This window comes from Engystomops pustulosus, chromosome 2 (assembly GCF_040894005.1).
Source record: "Engystomops pustulosus chromosome 2, aEngPut4.maternal, whole genome shotgun sequence".
In the NCBI taxonomy this organism is placed as follows: Eukaryota; Metazoa; Chordata; class Amphibia; order Anura; family Leptodactylidae; genus Engystomops; species Engystomops pustulosus.
In genome coordinates this window covers 113797821-113820745 of record NC_092412.1, presented here as the reverse complement: position 1 = coordinate 113820745, position 22925 = coordinate 113797821, and the positions used below count along the sequence as shown (strand labels likewise).

Below are 22925 nucleotides of genomic sequence, written 5' to 3'. Positions count from 1 at the left end.
AGCCTGCCCCCTGCCAAGCGTATAAAAAAATAAAACGTAATACTCACCCTTCGGTGTCCGGATCGTTGGCGCAGGTCCCGATCTTCAGCGCGAGGCTCCCGATCCTCGGCGCAGTACCAGGCGGCTCATCTTCTTTCTTCAGTAGCCGGCAGATCGCGTCCATGCGATCTGTCGGTGGGCGCGCACTATGATACGGCAGTGTCGCGGCTGATGACTTCATCAGCCGTGACACCGCTGCATCTTATTGTGTGCCCGCCGGCAGATCGCATGGACGCGATCTGCCGGCTACAGAAGAAAGAAGAGGAGCTGCCGTATGGTACCTCGCCGAGGATCGGGAGCCTCGCGCTGAAGATCGGGACCCGCGCCAACGATCCAGACACCGGAGGGTGAGCATTACGTTTTTTATTTTTTACTTGACTTGTGTATAAGCCGAGGTGAGGTTTTTCAGCATATTTTTGTGCTGAAAAACTCAGCTTATACACGAGTATATACAGTAAATGAAATCCAACATTATAGCCCAGCCTGATAAACCAAGAAGACTTACTCATAGATCCAGACACTGTGACTTTGGTTATCTACTTATATTTATTATCCATGGCCTCCTTCCTTCTAAAATTAACTTTTACAATTATGCTAATGAGCCAAAAGGGGTTACTAGAGCCACTCTGTGCGGCAATTACACAGGTTGTTGACACTGTCTCCCCTCTCCACTACTTTCACAGCACTTTCTGTCTCCCTCTTCCTGATGTAAACTTACAGCAGCAGATAAAGTTTCAGCACACAGTGGGAGGGAGGAATAGCATTGAAGGGCTATGATAATGCCAAGGAGCCCTTCAGGGCCATTGGTATAATTTTAAAAGTGTATTTTAGAAGGAAGGCCATGGATAACAAATATAAAAAGATTACCACAATGACTCTCCAAGCTACAGGCAAAATAAGATCTTTATAGAAGGGGAAGGAGGCATATAGCAGAGCTGACTCTGTGTGTGTTATAGATGAGATATCTATAAGAGCTGACAGTGTATGTCATGGTTACGATAGCAGAGCTGAGAGTGTCATTGTGTGTTATTTCAATCTCATGGATGTCATCATTGCTCATCTCTGATCTATCTCATTTCTATTTTTCTATGTGTTAGATACTAGTAAATGTTCAGAAGTGTAGATAAACCTTGCACCTTGATGATCTAAGTACATTGTCAGCACACAGCATCTCATAGCACAGAGTAATCATGAAGTGTCTGCTTAGAGAATCCCCGTCCACACTCTGGAATTTTACACTGACCATCACTGAGTTATATGTGCTAAAACAGCAATAAAACTGAGTAAAAATGTAATGTAAGGGTGTGTAAACATTTTAGGGGGTTAACATTTCAGAATATTCTTTAATGAGCAAATCCCTTTAGAGGGAACCTGTCATCAGGAAGGTAATTTTTTCATGATGACAGGTTCTAATAGCCTCTTACATGGTGATTTCAAAACTCAAACAGCACCAGTCATATTCTCCTTAATGCCACCCCTCCCTCAGCTTCCCCCCTGCCCCCTCCCACTTATGTCAACACACTGCCAAAAAGTCAAGCCAAATCAAGCAGGTGTTTGCTATATGGACTTTTAATGGACATTCAATAATTATAATATGTGGAGTTTTAAAGGAAAACTACCATCAGGAATCTACCTAATAAGGTAGATAAACCCTAAACTATGCTTTCCTAACCCTATAACAATTTCTAACCTAATCTAGAGTTTATCTGTCTAACATGCAAAGTTTTCAGAGAGGCTACCGAGGCATGGAGTAGCTTCTCTGTGGAGCAGGAGAAAAGGCTACTCCAGGCCCAAGAAAGCCTTTACTGTCCCTGCCTACCTTCATGCTGCCGGAGCTCTGTGCACGCTTTCAGTGCTGGGTGCAAGTGATAACGTGCGCAGGCATGCCCAGTGCAGTAGCATAGGCTACTAGTACAAGGAGTAAACTTCATGCCCCAATAGCTTCTCCGAAAATTTTGCATATTAGACAGATACATTCTAGATTAGATTGTTATAGGGTTAGGCAAGCAGAGTTAGGGTTTAGGTTACCTACCATCAGATTTACCTTAAAAGGTAGATTCTTGATGCTACCAAGAATGCTACCCTTTAACTGAATCCCTATACTCTTGGATGATCCTTGCACACGTGGATTCACAGCTTTCTCTTTTTTTTACTTCTGCAGTTGAAAATCAGTGTGATGCTGTGGCTTAGTGAAGTAAAAAAAAGAATATATAGTGGAAAATAGTTTAAATAAACCCTTTGAGCAAATACCCCAATGAGTTCTCACTAAAAGCAGCATGATATTACTGACTGCCAGTAAGACCGCTAATATTGCCAGCATTACATTATTAGTTAAGGGAGGACTATTTGACACACAGATTCAGTTAGTAATATTAATAGTAACTGTTTTTCAGGATTTCTTTAGTGCACTGTGTTAAACCAATGCTTGGGTTAGACTGAAATAAACATGGAGGAAAACTATCTACACATTTACAGGTTTATGTTGTATACAATTCACAACTGGTTTTGGCATTAAAAACTTCATAAACAAACTGAACATGTATCTGTACCCTAGAGTAAGGACCTTTAGAGGGGTATTTGGGAAAAGTGAGGAAAATTGTTCTATCTCCCCACCATCAGTTCTGTCATTCCAGTTCTTTCTGCCTCTCTTCCCTTAGGCTATAAGTTCTTTACCAGAGTGAAAAAAAGTCCTGCATGCAAGATGTTTTCATCTGGGATTTTTGGGAGAATCTGTCATAGCTTCCAACATAGATATGAACATAACCTATGTCTAACAATGGGTCTACATTAAGATATACCCTGCATTAACTATCTTCTCCAACAAAATGTAAGAGACCAGAACGAAACAATCAGGAAGCTCCATTGTTATTCAGTAGTGCTGATAAGTTTTCTGCTTCTCAATGTTGAGAGTCTATGTGGTATGATCCATCAGGAGTAGCTTGTGCTCACCCCTCTACGGAGCGTCCATTAGCAGGATCCTGTCAGATACACAAATCCATGTTATTTATAGCAGGTCCCACTGATATCACATGACGTAACAGACAAGGAATTTTAGATAAGAAGCAATAACTAAATGATGTAACGCTCACTGACTGGGGACTGAGGAGAAAGAGAAATAAAATTGTCTCTAAGAATTCATTCCTTCCCTAACCATATTGGCTGTAATATTTTACACTTTATTTTTGCAATCATAATTTGTTTTTTATAAGGAAACCAATGTAAACTATGCTAGTGATGCTGTAGCTATTTAGAATATTTAGGATGTATTTATTTAGAATATCAGGTTTCACTGTGATCTATTTTTCTTGGATTTTTCTTTCTTTGATTTTCTATTCAAGAAAAGATCACTATTTACAGGAAGTGTGGAATGGATAGAGAAGACTAAATTCACTTTACCATCTGCTCTCTCATGTGAAATACTGTAACTTCCCATTGCCTGAAGCAACTAATAGGAGTGGCCAAGACAGAACAGCACCATTGTCAGCCATGACGTAGTCAACGGTTTGTCACTGGTGTTCCATAAACAGCTTTTGCTACTATTTTGTGAAAATGTCTATCTAATTCTGAATTTACACACACAGATATTTTCCTTCATTTGCTTAGCTATGTTTTTCTGATCTGAAGCACTGCCATAAAAAGTGATATTTCTTTTAAAGTGAACATTCATGAAGTTAGAAGAGAAACAACCTAATATTACACTGTATGCTGAGGAAGTCACAATAACACATTATCATCAGTTTCCTCCAGGCATGAAACCCTATATTCCTTTGTACTATGCTGAAGGTTGGGGAGGCTGGGTGGTCCTTTAAATACACTATCCAGTTCTCAGCACAGAAACAAAAAGAAAAAGTACTGTTTTCTCTTTGTGTAAGGTAGATATGATTCATTCACGACAAAGACCAGAATAGTAACTTGATCTTAGCGTCTCCCAAGTACTGCCTCATATGTGGCCTCTCCAGTAATGTAAATATTCAGACTGCAGGCCAGGCTAAGAAAAATATCACATGAATATTGAAAAAAGGCCAAACCCCTAATAAGACATTTTTATTCATGTTATATGCATTATTTGAGAAAATATGCAAAACTTTATCTTTCTATTTCCTATATGTATCAACAAGCATTGTGTACCCATAATCACATAGAGAGGCTATAGATTTCCTCTCTGCACTTGTTCTGGATGCTTTCAACACTGGGACACAGCCATCATCTGAAATGAGTCAAAGGTATTCTGTCTTCAATGATGACCCCCAAAATCTGAAGCGCTGTATAGGCAAGGTTCATAGGGCGCTTTACACTATATGCTTTCCGCGCCTCTACCTCTTGGTGAAACCTATAGTATCCAATCAGAAAAGCACTTCAAGGGAGTATTTAGCGGTGGACTAGGGCACTAGAGATGAAGTAAATACTACCTGGGCACTTGTGACCCCGACAGCAGGAGGAACTTAGATTTCACAGTTACACAAAAAGCAAGAGCATACTACACCTAGGTCTGTTTCTCGCCTCTCTAGTAGTCTGCTGACAGACCTTTAAGCTACCAACTAAGTAGGTTCAACAACTGCATAATATACTTAATTGTATAGAACATAAAAAGAAAAACATTGAGGTCTATAGCAATTTGTTCATTGTCCCTTATCAGATTATGCAAATGATGTGTTCTCCGTTGTTATTATCTATTTACTCTTATGAGTGAACCCAAGTATTATTGGGCTACTTATCTACATTTTAATATCCCTGATATGTGCTACATTCATGACTTAATACCGTCTTACACATAAATACTGAGGGATTTATGTGAAGTCATATGGGCACAATAGTTCAGTCTCCTCTGTGTTGCTTTGAGGCAGCGCTTTCTTAGCTGCACAGAGCTAAGCCTGTCATTTAGTATTACATTTCTGTCTTGAATGATTCCATGGTGGCATTGTAAACCTTAGCAGGGCACCATTGTTATCTTTATTAATGTAAGCAAAGCTAAAACAGAGCTAAGTACAGTCCACCCCAGACATTGCATCTAGAGAATTGTAATCTGTCTAGTTTCTAATCATTGGACGTCCACCTACTGATGTTTTACATACATGTGTCACATTACTGCGCTGTTCAATTTCAATCCTTGCATTCCCTCTAACTTGTATTGGCATTTTTGTCACAGTTAATTGCCAAGGCATTGTGAAGAGAGTACATTTCCACTGCCAGAACAAGACTGTTTCATGTAGTTAAGTCTCTGACTAGTAAAGTATAAGAGCAAAAATACATTTCTTCACCATGCACGGTCCAGTGAACTACAATAAAGCCAATCCTGCTGTAAAATATAACTAGCCCCCAGATATATGATATGGAAATCTCTCCAATTCTTTTGTGGAAAATGTATCTGACAAGCTTTATACTTAAAATATGGACCGGAAAACACAAACAAATAAGAGTAAAGTAGTGTTTTGGCGGGGTTGGTCAGCACAGATCTGCAATACAAAGCGCTCACAGCATGCATGGTACACCACCATCCCATACAAGCAAATAAAAAAAATCTGATATTCTTTAACTTAACTCAAAGTTTGCTTTTCAACTTTCTCAAGCGCATCTATGGATTTCAGGAAACCCATGGAACCCACCCATTTGTGGCCTATGATACATTTTGTCATTGTAAACATTTCCACTTCAAATGTTCATATATCTGTATATATTGTATCTAACATAAGAAATGGTCAGATACTTGATGCTTCAGTGAGTAGAGCAACTGGGAAGTGGCACATCCTCATACGTTTAGATGAGAATATGTCACAAGCATATTCCTGATTTACTAACTGCAGGAATTATGTTTTATTGAAACTCCTGACTACATCATTGTTCCATACCACCCACCTCCACTAGTAGGCAGTATTGTAACAGCCTAGGCAATTCTGTCTGCAAAGCGACTGTAAAAACAATGCAGGACAAGGTAATTTAGGTAAGAAATTACTAACTATATATGTATATATATTATTTTCAAATCAAAAATAAATAATATGTGTCTCTCATGCCCCATATTAACCACTATAACAGCGTAACAATTCCCTGTAATTTGATTTCCTTACAATGTAGGTATAATATATGTAAGACTAGGAGTCACGTCTTAAAGGAGAGGCTAAGCTGCAGCTGGCTGGCTGTGCACTATACTGACTGCACACATTCCAGGCTCCAAATTGCTCTACAATACCAGAGAGATGGATGCTGCCGTTAAATTGTGAAATAAAATTGTTTTATAGCCCACTAGTGCAGACAGTAAGAGATGTGAGAGCACTGGAAGATCAAGTAGCAGATATATGGCCACAAATTTCTGGATGCTTTTATATATGGACTGTGCTGGTGGACTCGACAGCAGCCAAAAAGTGGCGCTCCCCTAAACACTGATCCAGTCCCAGGTGGCGCAGGGACATGCCACCTCCATGTTATCTCCTCATCTCTGCATTCCTCTCACACCAGCACAAGTTGTGGAGCCTTTCATTAACACCAAGTAGCCAAACCAGAAGAGCAGCTCTGAGCAGACTCTAGGCTATTTCTTCCGTTGCCCTTTTGTCTGATGAAACCGTGAAGTTTCAGGACTCCAAGAAAAGAAGAGTAAACAAGTTGAGCACAAGCAAAAGCAAATGTTAGTTTTTCAAGGCTTGAGAGTCAGGAGATCCTGATGTCGAGCACTGCAATGGATGAACATGGCAGCTCCAGGATATGCACAATATGAGGGTCATGCTGGGCACTGGGATCTGGTCAGATTTGGTCACATCTCTTCAATAGACAAACCAAGAAAGCATTGACAAGAGCTCACAAATCAAAGGAGGCTCCTGCTGAGCATGAATAGAGGTTGTCCTGGTTTCTAGCAATAAGGGGCTGAGAGTTTACAAGCCATGAGGGGATCAGTCACATCACCATACACTAAAAAGAGGGCACTACTAATGCCCAGCTATGTGCAGACTGGCACCAAGCACAGCAATGACTGGTAACGGGTGTTATACATGGAATTAGTAGTGTATGTAGAGATTAATGGGGGGTGGGGCATTATTTGGGTGCCAAAGGTGGAAAGTTCAATGTGCTGAGAGAACAAAGGCGGGATGGATGTGGGGGCCATCACACTGTATCCAACAGGTTATGAGAGTGGCACCCAGCCTGGCAGTGCCCACCACTGGGAGTTATGGCACACTGACCATGAGTCGCCCCCACAAATACAAGCGGGATGTCCCAGAAACTTGTAGCCATTAAAGTGATGGAAGTTTCCTAAGGCATAAGCGGCCCCGTCATTACCTGTCCGGAGAGTGGCGGCACACAGCACACACACGGTCAGGAGGGCACTCGCTGCCATCACTCAGGGCTGATGAAGATGAGGTGCCCGGGCCGGCCGGGGTGGCACCTGTGGCACTAGTGTCCAGGGGTAGAGATGCTCTCGCCGTCCCTTGTAAGGGGATCACACTGCAGTCACCAAATCACCCTCTCCTTCTGCCCCCTCACCAGGGCTGGGCACACGCGTCCAGGAGATTCCCTGCAATATCACAAAACTGCAATCCGTGCTCCACAAGACGCAGCAGGTGCTGTGCACACAGGGAGGCTCCGTCCCGCAGCCGCTTCTCCCTCACACTGACTCTCCAGCACTCCCTCCTCTCAGCACAGCCTGCCTGCGCGCTCCCGACACCAGGCGCGTGCATGGGAGGGCACTCTCCCCGCGGTGTAGATAGGGCACGGCGTGAGCGCGCACAAAGTTTCCCAGGTGTCGCCCGCCCTCCCTTTACTCTTGCTGTACACACAGACGTCTGCTGAGCGGTGCCAGTGACATAGGAAACCGTCACACACCGCCAGGTTCCCCTTCTCTGTACGGGATAGCAGCCGCAGGTGTCGGGCTGCGTGCTCCCGTGTACAGCAGGTGCCTGCTGCCGTCCTCCTTGCGGCGCTGCAGGACCTTGAGTGAGGGAACAGCTGCCTACTACACAGTCTCCGAGCCCTTGTGTCCCCTCTTCTCCTGCGACAATGGGACAGCCCCAGCAGTGACACGGCACCTGTGCAGCATCTTCCACACATTCAGGGGGTGGCGGCTGCTAACTATTGTCACACGTCCCTGACGTGTATGAACGCTGTGCTACATGACTGAGGGAAAGCTTCAGTTACATGGAAGGCAGGCAGTGCCGCATACAGTACACACGGGAGTGTTATCTGATAACACCCTGCGGGAATGTCCTGCGGGGGAGAGGAGGCGCTGCCAGCCGCGGTGTAACCGATGTTATCCACTACAAGGATGGGCACATTCCTGGGAGCTGACTCCTGCCAGCCTGTATTTGTACAACGGCGCGACCGGGGCGCGGACACGAGTCCTTTCCACCTGGACGAGCGGAGTAATGTGGTGTCAGTACAGTGACCCGTGGCAGTAAAGTTTTTTGTTGGATCTATGGGAAGGACATGGTCTGCTGCAGCTTGTGACTCGTTGCTTATGACCCGGCCTGTAGTTTCACTTCACCACATGGGATAAGGGCACAGATTTCCCCTCCATGGAGGGGCTTTCCAGGGGACATTCCAGATGGCTGTGTGCTAGAAATGTCATATCATGTGTTTCTACAAAAATCCTGCACGAGTCATGTGCTATTATTCATGATGTAGCAGGAAACGTCTCATAATGTATTACAATAGTGAAAACAATGTAGAAAACTTAAAACGTGTATTTGTCTGTGAGCCAACTGCAGATGTGTTAGAGGGTGATTCTGGGGTTTCTCTCATGGTTTTGTCTACTAATTGATACTGTGCTAAGATGCTACTGCTTAAAAGCTACCAAGGGCAGTAATGCATAACATAAAAAGTCCACATCAAACCATATAGCTGCCTACATGATGTTAAAGTGACCTGTGCAAAAAAGTGCATAAGCTAAAGTGTCCTAGAGCCTACTCATAATAAACCCCTAGTAAAGCATGTGGTGCCAGGTAGCGGGGGATGAGAAAGGCAGGCAAGTCAGGTGGATAGGGATTGGAGCTCTAAGACGCCTTAGCTTATGCACTTTTTTGCACAGGTCACTTCAACATCATGTAGGCAGCTATATGGTTTGATGTGGACTTTGATATTTTGACATTACCATTTGTATACTTGTGCAATCTCAATCTGTTGATTGAGATAGGGAGTTCTAGGCATTACAGGCAGTCCCCGGGTTACATACAAGATAGGGTCTGGAGGTTTGTTCTTAAGTTGAATTTGTATGTAAGTCGAAACTGTATATTTTATAATGGAAGTTCTAGAAAAAAAATTTTCTTTTGCCCCAGTGACAATTGGAGTTTCAAAATTTTTGCTGTAATGGGACCAAGAATTATCAATAAAGCTTCATTACAGACATCTTACAGCTGATCATTGCAGTCTGGGACTATAGTAAAGCATCCAGAGAGCTTCACCAGAGGTCACAGTGGGCAGAGGGGTCCGTCTGTAACTATGGGTTGTCTGTAAGTCGGGTGTCCTTAAGTAGGGGACCGCCTGTACTGCCCTTGGTAGCTTTTATACATCTATAGGGTGTATTTTTAAGTGTTTTTAACCTTTTTTTTTGTCCTGTGATATATATTGTTTCTTCATGTATTAAAAAAAATTCTTTTTTTGGTTCTTTGGATTAGCTATTGGGATGCGTGGATGTTGCATCAATTTTGTACTTTGGTAGTGCCTGCTCATTTTTTTGTTTAGTTAAGATGCTACTGCTTATCATTCAGATCAGTGCATCAAATTATGTAACTGCATGTGGTCCCTGACTTAAGGACGCCCAACTTACAAACGGCCCCTAGTTACAGACAGACATCTTTGTGATGGTAAAAGCTCTGGTAAAGCTCTCCGGATGCTTTACTGTAGTCCCAAGCTGTAAGGTGTCTGTAATTAAAGGGATATTCTCACCCAGTCAATGACATTTAATTTAATCACAATCTATTATATACATACACTTCTTCGATTGGATGTTATAAAAATATATATACCTGTGTGAAAAAAAATTTCCCATAACTGTAGCAATTATGCCCTTTAGAATCAAGATTTTAGTCCTTGGTTACAACCACCATTGGTTGAGTGATTGCACAAAGAAACAAACTGGTTTTGCAAATGAAATGTCCAGGAGTTATTGCTTGTCCCAAAGCCACCCTATGGTAATGATTACTGAATCCACGTGGCCAGGCAAGACTTGTCTGACCATGTCTGACCACTGATGCCCGGGTGTAGAGTGGTCGTATCCATGGGAGCTATCTAGTTTCTAAGGGACAACATGGCTACATTTATGGAAAAATTTCTAAACATTTAAATTAAATTAAATGTGAATTCCCAGGTGAGAATACCCCTTTATTTTATTGAAAATCCTTGTTCCCATAAAGGCACAACATTTTGAAAATACAATTGTCACAGGGACCATTTTTTTTTTCTGGAGCTACAATTATAAAATATACCAGTACCGACTTACAAACAAATTAAACTTAAGTGACAACCTAAAGAACTTATCCTGTACATAACCCAGAGACTACCTGTACAAAAATTTGGGATATCTGGCTGGTGGGTGAAATTTCAGGATGAAAGTGCACCTTTACATGTAAAATAAATGTGACTTTGAACTTTTGAATGTATGTGTCCAACTCATCAATGTTTCATTATTTTTTCACTCTCCGTTAGATAACTTTGTGTTCCCTAACAAGGAGGCTAAATTCACAAGAGGTTTTTTTAATTTTCCGGGTTCAATTAGAATTCGTATTTAAACAGCCCTCTTTATCATGCTGTTTACATTTTGACATCAAGATGACACCGAACAATTGTCCAAGAGTATTGGTCAATCAGGATGCTCTCAGAAGGAAGAGGCCACAGAGCGTAGAGTGTCACAGAGTGTCATCAGAAAGTTGTAACAGAGAAGTGGACATGCTTTGACCACATCCCACACTGATGACTGTTTCATTGTGAATAATGCCTTGTGGAACTGGGGGGTGAGAGGGTCATTCAAAACATTTAAATAAGAATGGCCTGCATAATAGAAAACCTGCAAGAGTACCTTACCAATCCACCGTGTCTTGCTTGGATCAGGGAGCATCTATGCTGGACTAGGGACCAGTGGGTATAAGAGCTATTCATTCATGCCAGGCCACAAACAAGTCGGCAGATTGCGATTATTTCAGGGATTCTGCTCCACGTCAGTCCTGATAAAGCCCTGTTAAATATCCCCATAGAACTGTCCCAAGCAGCCTGCCTAATGATAAATAACCCAGTAAAAGTCCATCCTCAACTGCACAAGCTCTCCTCCAGCTGCAGTTACCAAAACAGATTGAGATTTAAGATACATTCTCACAGGCGTATGCCCGCCTGCATACAGCAGAGCGCTGGAGAGGATGAGGAGGTGACCCCTGCATAGCAAAAAGCGCCACATAGCCAGACACACAGGGAAAGATAGAGCATTTTCTATCTTTTCCCCATGTATGGCGCAGAACTGCCCTCTGAATGTACCCTTGGGGAGCATCAGTTAAGGTCACTTCATTTCACTATTGCATTCTGTTCCCTCTGCAGAGCTTTGGTTTGGTGATCATACAAGTGTATGTTGTTTTTGATAATATACATAAACATTCTTATACAGTGGTTTATAATGTGATGTGTTTTAAAAGTTTAATATGTGGCTGTCTTTAAAAGGTAAGATGTGATTTAAAACAGGATGACATGTAGATAATATGAAAGTTTGTTTCATGTTTATTATTTTCCCTTCTTCCTCTTAAAGCAGGTTTCCCACAAACAGCATTCAAGGCATAACCACAGGCTAGATCATTGCCGCTTAATAGAGGTGGCTCAGTGGACCACCTTTCTCAAAATAAGTGCCAGTATAATATATCTTGTGAAGTCATCACAAATTCATCACAAATCATCACAAATGTTTTTGGAAAAAATCTTTTAATACTAAAATTTGTATACCTAGTCAATTTTCACCAGAAAGACAAAAGTATACAACAAGACAAGTGTCTTACATGTTTATGTATCTGGTAATATGCATCCCTATACACTGATATAGGAAAACATTCCAGCCTCTGTATTCTCACCTCTTTGCATATAACTCCTGCAGCACAATGTCATGCAAATTTGATGGTTACTTGTAAATGGGCCTGAAGTAAGCACTTAGTGCCGGAGGGCTTCTAACCAATTCTGAGCCTGCTCTTCCAGTTTAAGTGGAATTGAATTTTCAGTTAATGGACTTGTGTTATTTGGCAGTTTTTCTTATGGCTACAACCACCTAATTTCTACATCTCCAGTTAACTATGAAAGAAATGAAGGTGTGGTTGAAGAAGGGCTGAGACATAAGACAAAGAAAGCTAACATCATACCAGTGAAACTATAGAAGGATTATTATGTGGAGCTATTTTCCATCAGATATTATTTCCCCATTGATTCACATGATCAAACAATGCCATTCTTTGATCCAGCTTTGGGTAACATTGTACTCAATATGCAAATAGCTCCACCTTTGTTTTCACTGAGGTTTGTCACTTATTTAGTTAGTGTCATTGAGGCAGGTGTGTTTGCTGCACACAATGTTTGGCCTGTTTGAACTGTCACTTAAAATTGACTATTCACAAACTATAATTAATAATACAGAATTGTTGTCTTTCATTAGTGTGACTTTTATAAAGGTTTGTTTTCTTATATATCAGTCCTGAGAGTTTCACTGTGAAATTTTGGGACCATGACAAAGAAAAGACTGGAATTGCCTTCTACAAATGCTTGAACACATAGTATGAGATATAAATGTACAATGAAAATATATCACAAAGGTGCCATAGACATAACAAAAACTATTGATCGCTTCGAGAAAAGCGGACAGACTTGATGACTTGTCTATTATGTTTCATTGGTCCGAAAATTTAGGAATCAGAAATTGAATTGTGTGTTTTGTTCCTACTATTGGATCTATTGTCCATCGTCTCAGCAAAATATGTTTTTTTATTCTAAAAATGTTAAGAAGAATGTGTGGTAATTATTATTTATGCTGCTCCCAAAAATGTATGCCCACATCTAAAATTGTTACCTTATAAAATTTTATAGCAGTTATTGTGCTTCTAGAACACTACCACTGTAGCAGACAATGCCATAGTGCTATATATAGTGCTATAAATCAGCAAAAGAGAGAAAGCTGTAATTCTTTTAATGTCTGGTTTTATTTATCTTGTTTCTTTTAATGTTTGGTTGTGTCCATTAATTTCCATTAGAGGATAATAAACTATCTATCTATCTATCTATCTATCTATCTATCTATCTATCTATCTATCTATCTATCTATCTCATATCTATCATCTATCGATCTATCTATATATCTATCTATGGATCTATCCTTTTCATTTTTGCATTTCTGTTTTATTTTTTGAATACGTTATTCATTTTACATTTACTGAACTGTATATGCAATGGTGTGCCTCCAAGATCCGGGATTCCCGCCAGCCCCACAGGTAATGACCACTAAGAGTATGGATGGTTTTGACAGGTTCGTACTAGCAAAAAGAGAATGTACGGTATCTGTATGTTTATGCTGTTGGAACGATGACATTATCACATCCCGTACATCCTTTCGCAAAGGCCAGGGCAGAAGAAAGCTGCATAGGAGCTGCCAAAATTTTATGTGGTTGCTGGCAGGTAAATTTTCAAAATGTTTATGAATTAATGAGGCAGGCCCAATTTATGAATTCATGAGGGAGACAAGGTATATGAATTCATGCGGGAGGCCAGTATATGAATTCATGCGGGAGGCCCGGTATATGAATCCACGAGGGAGGCCCAGTATATCAATACTTTAAGATAGCCTGGTATGTGAATTCATGATGGAGGTTCCAGCATATAAATTCATGAGCTAAGCTGAGTATATGAATTCATGATACTATTTAGGGTACTGTGTACACTTTGATAACTTTTCTTTAAAGCTTTATGGGTGGTACACTGTTGAAAAACTGTGATTTGAATGATTTTTCACTATGGTGTGATGATGGTTTTATCCAGCGACATCCATGTGGATTAGGCAATGAGGTAACAGCTAAGCACTTCCCCAGATCACCTACATTAGACTATAACTGCACAAAAGGATTGGGATTGAGAATCTATATTTTAATATATTAGTCAAAAATGTGTTCCAGGGGAGGGGATAGTATCAGACCCACTTTTGTCATAAATGATAAGTTAAAGTGGCAGTACAATTCACTTATAACAGACATACACAATGGCTATGTTACCCCTCTAAAAGCTAAATATTCTTGTGTTGTGGTAAGAAATGAATGGCCAGACATCTGTTACAATCTCTTTCTGTGGTAGTGATCTGCACTGGAGGAAAAAAGCTTTGTGGTAAGAAAGGACTTCTTAATTATTGAGTAATGTAATACTGAGACAGCAGTGTGGCACCTGAGGTAGGGCTTCTCTGTACAATTGTTATATCCTGTTAAAACATTGAAGAGGAGCTGTCGCCTTTTTGTCATTACGTAGGAACATCGCTTGCAGGGAACTTTGTAATTTACAATATATATGGAAGAGTAGCTTTCTCAGATCAGGCCAGCTCAGTTCCCTAAAAATCCCCACATGGATGTAAAATGAAACTGAGCTGCAATGCAGTATGACACTGTTTATTCTGACTGGTAATGCACTTGAGAAGACGCTTTTTTACTGCAAACCTGTCCAGCTTTAATGTTAAAGAAAGGGGCAAATATATTTTAAGTTCACTTCATAGTAATACGGTATTTCTCTGCTCTTTGCAACATATTGATGTAATTTATTATATAAACTCAAAAAAGAAGCATGCCATAAAGCAAAACGCTTTATTACTTACACCAAAATACTCAAACCATAAAGTCTATTAAAACAAAGCACACAACAGAGATATTGTGGGTTGCCTATGACTATATAGGCAACTTGGGAAGGTGGCTGTGAAGGTTCTGTTATTATATTGGCTATGGTGGGACTATTTTGGCTACTGTGGGGGCACCGTTAATGTATTGGGTACTGTGGGGGCACCATTGCTATTTTACTCTAGTGGGGGGGGGCCTATAACTATAATGCTGTTTTGGGGGCCCTGTGACTATGTGGCTGTTACAGGGGCCCTTTGACTATATTGTCTATTGTTATGACATTGGTATTACATTGGTTACTCTGGAAACCCTGTGACTTTATTGGAGACCTTGTGACTATATATAATATATATTATATATATTTATATAGCGCTATCATATTCCGTAGCACTCAATGTAAACTTTATTCTCTACTATGGGTACCCATTGACTGTATTGGCTAATGTGGGGGCTCTTGGGACTTTATTGGCTACTGTGTGGGGCATAATTGTGATTTTTAGGGGAGCAAAAGAACAGCATTCATAACATAATTATTTTCCTCTGTACCTGTAAAAAGCAAAAACATGTAAGAAAATTGAAAACATTGAATTTTAGGAAGGCTAAATTCCCAAAATTCAGGGCTGCACTCCTGGGCATAGACTGAGATCAGATACTGTCACATGATCATAAAAACAGGCCATTAAAAACATATAAATTTGACAGGTCACCAGAGACATTCAATGCTTACAAAACATTTACCAAAATCTATAAGACGGAAATAAAATCAGCCAAAATACAAAATGAAAGATAGGTGGCCAAAGATAGCAAAACAAATCCTAAGAAATTTTTAAGTATATCAATGCAAAAAAAGTGTTAGCGCAGGTTGAACCCCTTTATTCTAAAAATGGGGAATTGGTGACCGGACATCAAGAGAATGTGGAGGCGTTTTTTTTTAGCTCTGTTTATACAATAGTAGAAAGAACTTCTGCCGTGGGTTACTCCCCAGAGTTCTTATAGAACTCAGTTCTTTTATTGCTGTGCCACTATTTAAAACCTTCAGGGATTCCCTAATATCTGGTACGGTGCCAAGTGACTGGTACAAGGTGAATGTTATGCCAATATTTAAAAAAGGCTCCAGAACTTCGCCAGGCAATTACAGGCCTGTAAGTTTAACTTCCATTGTGGGGAAATATTGAAAGGGATCGTAAAAGACTACATACTGGGGATAGTATAATAAGTGACAGCCAGCATGGGTTTACTAAGGATGGAAGTTGTCAGACTAACCTGATCTGGTTCTTTGAAGAGGTGAGCAGATGCCCGTGCAACCTCCCCCACTGGGGCCTAGCATTTTCTTGGGGCCTAGAGGCAGCTGGGGCCCAGAATACCGAAGTGGCTGGCAATTGCGGCCTAGGGCACGCTGATGTCATGGTGCTTGGTATGGAGACTGGAGGGCTGTCCTACAGCCTGGCAGGTCTCCAGCAGGTGGTGTGTGCAAGAAATAAGGAGGGAGAGGCTGATGTACTGGTTTGTCCCTGGGGCAACCTCTAAGTGTCTGTAGGATGAGTCCCTGGGTAATGGATGGGGAAGATCGTGGTGGAAGACAGCCATAACCAGGGATCAGATAGAGGCAACGTTGTGCAAATAAACTCAAGGTTCTTTATTGAATAACAGGTAGAAGGCAATGGGCCAAAATGGTCAAACAGCAGATTCGGATTCTGGTACTGTGGCCGTGGAGAGTGATCCGCAGGATAAGGCACCAGCCTGATGGTATATGCAGGTTGGGATAATTGAGATGGAGCCATATCCAAACTGTGGAAGCTGCAGCTCTGGGTTAGGGTCTCCTGGGATTGGTTTCTGTGGCAGCACTGAAGGTGTGCTCCACACTGTCTCTCTGTTCACTCTGACTCTGCAGACTAAGACCATGTGCTCAAAGACTCTGCAGACTGGACCATGTGCTCCCCCAGCGGGTTTTATACTCCCCTTGTCAGGTGGTAGCACCTCTCCAATCACACTCCAGTTTACAATACAGCCACATAATTGGATAACATCTTACACCCATTTAACTATTACCTGTCCAGGTAGAATCTACAGCTTCAATTACATAATGTCCAGGCTCTAGAACCTCTATAGAGGGTTTGCGACTCATCCTAACAGCTCCTGACCTGGAGAGGGCGCTATTCGTAACTACCAGCATGCCTATGTATTGGCAAGGGAGTTGCACCTTGACAGGGGAGCGGCTGTGGATATTGTGTTCTTCAATTTTGCAAAGAAATCTGACACAGTCCCTCATAGAAGATGCTTGATGGGTAAAATAAAGTCTATTATTTTGGAAGGAATCATTTGCAATTGGATTGAAAACTAGCTGAATGATCATATCGCACATTGTAATGCACGGGTTAAAATCAGACAGCCTCAGGTCTTTGTATGACCGAGGCTGTCATAGTAAGCAATTGCCTTCCCCCGATGACTTCACTGGGGCGGTGATCAAGTACAATATGGTGGTGCCCACGTAGCATCGGGATTTAAATGCCTCCGACAGCTTTGTGGTGCACCTTTGTGGTGCACCTTTAACATAGGGCGTGTAACAGACTTTGCATGTGAAATATGGTGCTTGGTCTGACTGAGCGCCGAAATGCCCCCTAATTTGTGTTGCATGGAGGCTAGTGCAGCTACGCAACAGAAGAGTTGTGTGTGACACAACAGTGGCGCGGACACTTCTTAAATACCCGTGCAACTCATTTTCACCTAAAAGAACATGCAAAGTCCATCAATAAAAACGGTGCAAAGCCCTTACTAAATGTTCCCCTGTATGTGCTTTTAAGTGTTCAGTCCTGCAGTCCAAGGCCACCCAGGATATGCTATGATCTGTATTATTTTAAAGCAAATCATCCTTGGCTGCCAGGGATTACAGGAGGAGCAAGAAGTTATGGACAGAGCTGGATAATCATTGTTGCTCCTGTTCTGGGCAATTTTTCTTGTTCAGGGGAACCTGGAGGAAAGCTTGAATAATAATAAGAATTTCTCCTCCTTTTTTCTGCTGTATTTGTGTACTTAAGATGCTCATACAATTGAAAACTGTGACAAAGCAGGAACTGAAAAGTTACAGCTTAAGTTGCCATTTTGGCACTTTGTGATAAATAAGTGGGTTTTTGCTGCAATTTTGAGACCGTGTCTCAAAAGGGTTTGTCATTGCCGACCTAGGGGGCTGAGGTTAGGAGCAGGAGGCCAGGCAGGATGATTTTATTTCTATTATGACATTGTGCCACATAAGCTCCACTGATTTTTGGACAAGAGAAGTTAATTGAATACTTTCTATAGGCTCCCAAAAGCCAGAAGGAACATACTATACTTCACTGACTTCATATTCAGCATCAGGACCAGAGGAAGGTGTCCAGATGTTTGGAGAAGCAGTGTAGTTAAGAGGTTCATATTAAAAATATTAAATGTTTGAAGAGAAGCAAAAATATAAATTGTGTCAGCCACTGGATAGTGTAGTAACTAGGCAGATAATGAACGAGCTTATAGCAGGCTTTAGGCTTTAGTGTATATTAGCCCTTTCATTGCTAGGCATTTCTGGAAAGTTTGTCACATTATTGGCTAGAACAGCTTTTACAATTTTGACATGTACAAATAAAACTAAAATTACAGCATAAAGAATTATACTTTTTTATGGAATTTTATGGAATCAGACACTAATCACAGTTTCAAAATTACATTAAGGTGTTTATAGACATAGGCATACGCACACATTAAAAAGTAAATGCCCCCCTCAAACCTATATATTTTTTTAAAACAGACAACCCTTGATCAACTGTTGTGTTGCAGTATATGGTAGGAGCGATCAGATCCCCTAGGGTTCAAGTAATTTTAAAAAATATACAAAATAAGTCTCCCTAGAAGTAATATAAAAAAAAATTAACAAAATTATAAATATGTTGGGTATTGCCTTGTCCCAAAAGTCCCCATCTATCAAAGTATAAAAACAGTTAATCCCAGTGATTACTCTTTTGCCATTTTGCGACACATGAAATTTTTAAAAAAGTCTCTAAAATGTAAGAAAACAAATGTTGGATGATCCCATAAAAATATTACACCTTACACAAGTCTGTACACCAAAATATCAAAAATAAATTAGTGTCAGAATAGGGCAAAATGAAGACTTTTTTGTACAAAAGGTTTTAGTTTTTAAAAATCTATTAAGCTATAAAAACCATATACATTTCATATCGCTGTGATCATACAGACTCAAAGAATACATGGGATGTGTTGACCTTAAAAACAGTGTAGACAAAAAAATTGACAATTTCACTGCATTTAGAATTTATGTCTAGCTTCCCAGTAGCATGGAATATGAAATACTATCACTAGAAATTACAATCTATTATGCTGAAAACAAGCCTTCACATACCTCTTTACAAAGAAAAATGAAAAAGTTATGGATTTTTGAAAGTGGGGAGCAAAAAATTGAAACACAAAAACAATAAAGGGCTGTGGCATTAGGGGGTTAATGAATCTTCAGGGGACAGAAATAATAGTCTGTCTATCTTGATACTTAATTCATACAGAATTTGGGAGTGTATGATATCCAGACCTGTTAATTTGTTTATTTTACTAAAGTTTAAAAAAAGGGCATAGTGGGGGATTTAACACCACATTGTCTAGTTTCTTCTACATTTTAATACTTTTTTTTGTCTCAGTCTGAACTGCGAAAAATGTCTCGAAAAGTTGCACAAGAAACCAGACATGGTGGTAATAAATCCCCCCATAGAGTTATAAGAGTGTTACAATATAAATGGATGATACAGAATTTCATCAGAAATAGAAAAATCAGAAGTGGTGTCCGTTCCTCTTTAAGATAAATAAAAGAAGGTGTTTTTTTTTTAAAAAAAGTAGAAATATCCTAATTCCAGATGAATAAAGGAAGTTTGCCATAATTTCCCTTAGCCCAGCAGTCTTAAAACAAAATAATGTAGTTCAATTTCTGGTCCAGCGCAAACATCGGTAAAAAATAGAAAATCATTTTGTTTATATGATAATACACACAGCTTCCGTCTCCTTATACTGCCACAGGTAGCAGAACACTAGTTTGCAAAGCACTGCAGGATCTTCTGTAACTACTGGGTTAAGTGCAAGGAGGAATTCAATTATAGAGTGGATGAGTAGCTGGTGAAAAAGAAGAAGAATAATGTGCCTTTGCAAGGTGCCAGCCCTACTAGGGCAAGTGAAAGGCCAATGCCTGAATTCCCTGTTGCATTAATAGGTAATAACAGAGCTCTTTTGTAATGTATCATCAGTTCTATTGTTTGTGGCTATAGCCAAGATAGGTGTATTCTGAATAGTGATTCTCCTTGGCAATACTCCTGTGAATGCGGGGTAATGGTTTCAAGCAACAGGGGGCATGTCTGACTTGATTGTAACTCTTTATGAGTGCCTTCCTGACTTTGTGTCTTATTCTTAAGAATTGCCATTTCTTTAAGAATAGAGTCAAGCAGCACAAGCAGTTTTACAGTTTTTCGGTAGCTATAAAGTACAGTTGAATGCAGCATTTTCTACATTTAACTTTACTCTAAAGACCTGTTTATATGGTAAATAAGAAGTTAACATTACAAAGCCAGGCTTTTCAAGTGTCAGTTCTGAAGTTGGAAGGACTAGTTTCACACTAATATGAGGGAGTGTGAGATATGAGTATTAATTTGAAAGTCAGAAACTGCAAAAGGCACATTAATTGCTCTGCAGATGATAATTGCTTTTAACAATCTATTTTCAAAATTGAGATGGAATTATTATGCAGCAGTTCCGTTAGACTCCTTGTCATGTTCTTGTCAGATCACAAGTATAAAAGAAAATAATCAGCATCACATAGTACATTTTTACTTGAGGGGAACATTTTTTTATAGAAATGTATTTTTATGCAGTAATAAAGTAGCGAGGGATTTTTTTGTATTATCTTTATTTTCTTTTAAAAATGCCTCTATCATTGATCCTGGAAATGCTGTACTATTGTTCACAAAACATTCTTTTCATTTTAGCTGTAGTTGACTATAAGTGTGCACAGCGACCTAACACAGGCATCTAACATCTGACATGTCTTTTATAATACTTGTGTAATAGAAATTATAGACTCAGACAGGACAGCGAGCCCTAAACTCCAGCCCTGCAACATCCCTGCCTGCTTGCCTCTATTTATCCTACTGGGACAAAACATTAAAAAATAGAAAAAAGCTTTTCCTATTAGCACAAGTCAAGGAAGATGCAGACAGGAACGTAACAACTTGTGTCTTCTTATAGAGGAGGTGGGTTCTTAAAAGGAACCTGTCCTCAGGACATACATTATTACCGAATAAAAGGTTCCCATAGCTTTTTAATACTATTTCCTAATCTTCTTTTATAATTAACATTACTGGTTCCTCTTACTTTCAAAAGTTGGTAAAAATCTACCTGGCTCAATGCCAGCTAACTGTATTCAGTCATGGTATTGGAATCCCTGGTGGTGTTATTATCATCATCTCCTCTCTGCCTAGGTAGCTTTCTTCCTCCCACCTCCTATCTGCAAAGGTGAGCTGCTTGGAGAACAGGTGCAGCTAAAGGCTGCATGAGGGAGGGACTCAACACATACTGCTGGCAGGGAGACAAATAATGTAAATCAAACTATTAAAAAGTTCTGAAATGATCCAGAATGCTGACATAGGCATTTTTAAAATCAGCATAGCATAGGCTATTGGAACCTGTCACCAGCTAAAAATCATATTTCTGGTGACAGGTTCACTTTAACTATTTTGAAATTAAACCTGATATAAGCAACAACAAATTCTATTGCATCATTATTTAACAAAAATTAAGCTAAAATAAAAAAATAATGTGAAAAACCAAATCAGTAGTAAATAGAACTACCGTTAACAGCATTCTTTGTATTACTTTATCAGTCTGTTACGTGAAACAAAGCATGGTTTTCCTTGTCCATCCTGGAAAACCTATTTGCATATTACTTCATTCTACAGTAACTTAGGTCTACTCTTTGCAATGTTGCTAATTTTCACTGAGGTTTTTCACATTCCTTTATGCATGAATCTTGTAAAGCACTGCATTTCAATTGGGTTGAGCTCTTTGCTTTGACTAAGACATTGCAACGCCTTGATTCTTTACATTTTTGACCATTTTTTGTAGACTTGTTGGTCTGCTGCTATCATTGTCTAGTCCCCTTTGGCCCAATTTTGGCTGCTGGCTTAATAATAATATTATTTATTTATATAGCGCCATCATATTCTGTAGTGCTTTACAGATCATTGGGGTATATAGAAATAAAATAAGACATTACAGAAAGCAAAACTATGACACAGTCATCATAAGTTTTGTCGGTCAGATGTCGAATATATACATGCCTATATATTATTAACTTTAAAATTACATCATCAATATAAATATATGTCACCGTGGAAACCTAAATCGTAACCTTTCTACATGTCCAGCAGTTATATTACATGTACAGGCGGTCCCCTACTTAAGGACACCCGACTTACAGACAACCCATAGTTACAGACGGACCCCTCTGCCCCATGTGACCTCTGATGAAGCTCTCTGGATGCTTTACTATAGTCCCAGACTGCAATGATCAGCTGTAAGGTGTCTGTAATGAAGCTTTATTGATAATTCTTGGTCCAATTACACCCAAAATTTTGAAACTCCAATTGTCACTGGGGCAAAAGAAAAAAAATTGTCTAAAACTTCCATTATAAAATATACAGTTTCGAGTTACATACAAATTCAACTTAAGAACAAACCTCCAGACCCTATCTTGTATGTAACCCGGGGACTGCCTGTAATTGAATTGGGAGATTGTCCCATCTGTGTGAAAATGTTAGAAAGTGTTTAAATTAGGCCAATTGCACCATTTAGGATACTCATTTTACTTTTACAACCAGCACTTTATTGATTTATTTGTGTGATTGGTTTCCAGCTGTCACCACTTTTTTTTTAATTGCATAAGGATTTTTATGAAGAAATGGGGCACATTTATCTTAAGTCTGGCTTGTTGCACTTTTTTGGCCTTTTCTGTTGGTCATAACAAATACATTTGGTGTTTGAGGAGTTAAGGTCTTTAGT

At 40.0% G+C, this 22925-nt stretch overlaps 1 protein-coding gene across 2 annotated transcripts in view; it reads right to left on the bottom strand.

Moving 5' to 3' along the window:
* The window catches only part of ALCAM (activated leukocyte cell adhesion molecule), a 75680-nt gene extending 67872 nt beyond the window's left edge, over nucleotides 1-7808 (bottom strand). For both annotated transcript variants that reach the window (XM_072136068.1, XM_072136069.1), the window contains exon 1: nucleotides 7306-7808. In XM_072136068.1, coding sequence (XP_071992169.1) covers nucleotides 7306-7363 — 58 coding nt within the window. In that variant the 5' untranslated portion in view covers nucleotides 7364-7808. The remainder of the gene's footprint in view (nucleotides 1-7305) is intronic.
* Nucleotides 7809-22925: the final 15117 nt, after the last annotated feature.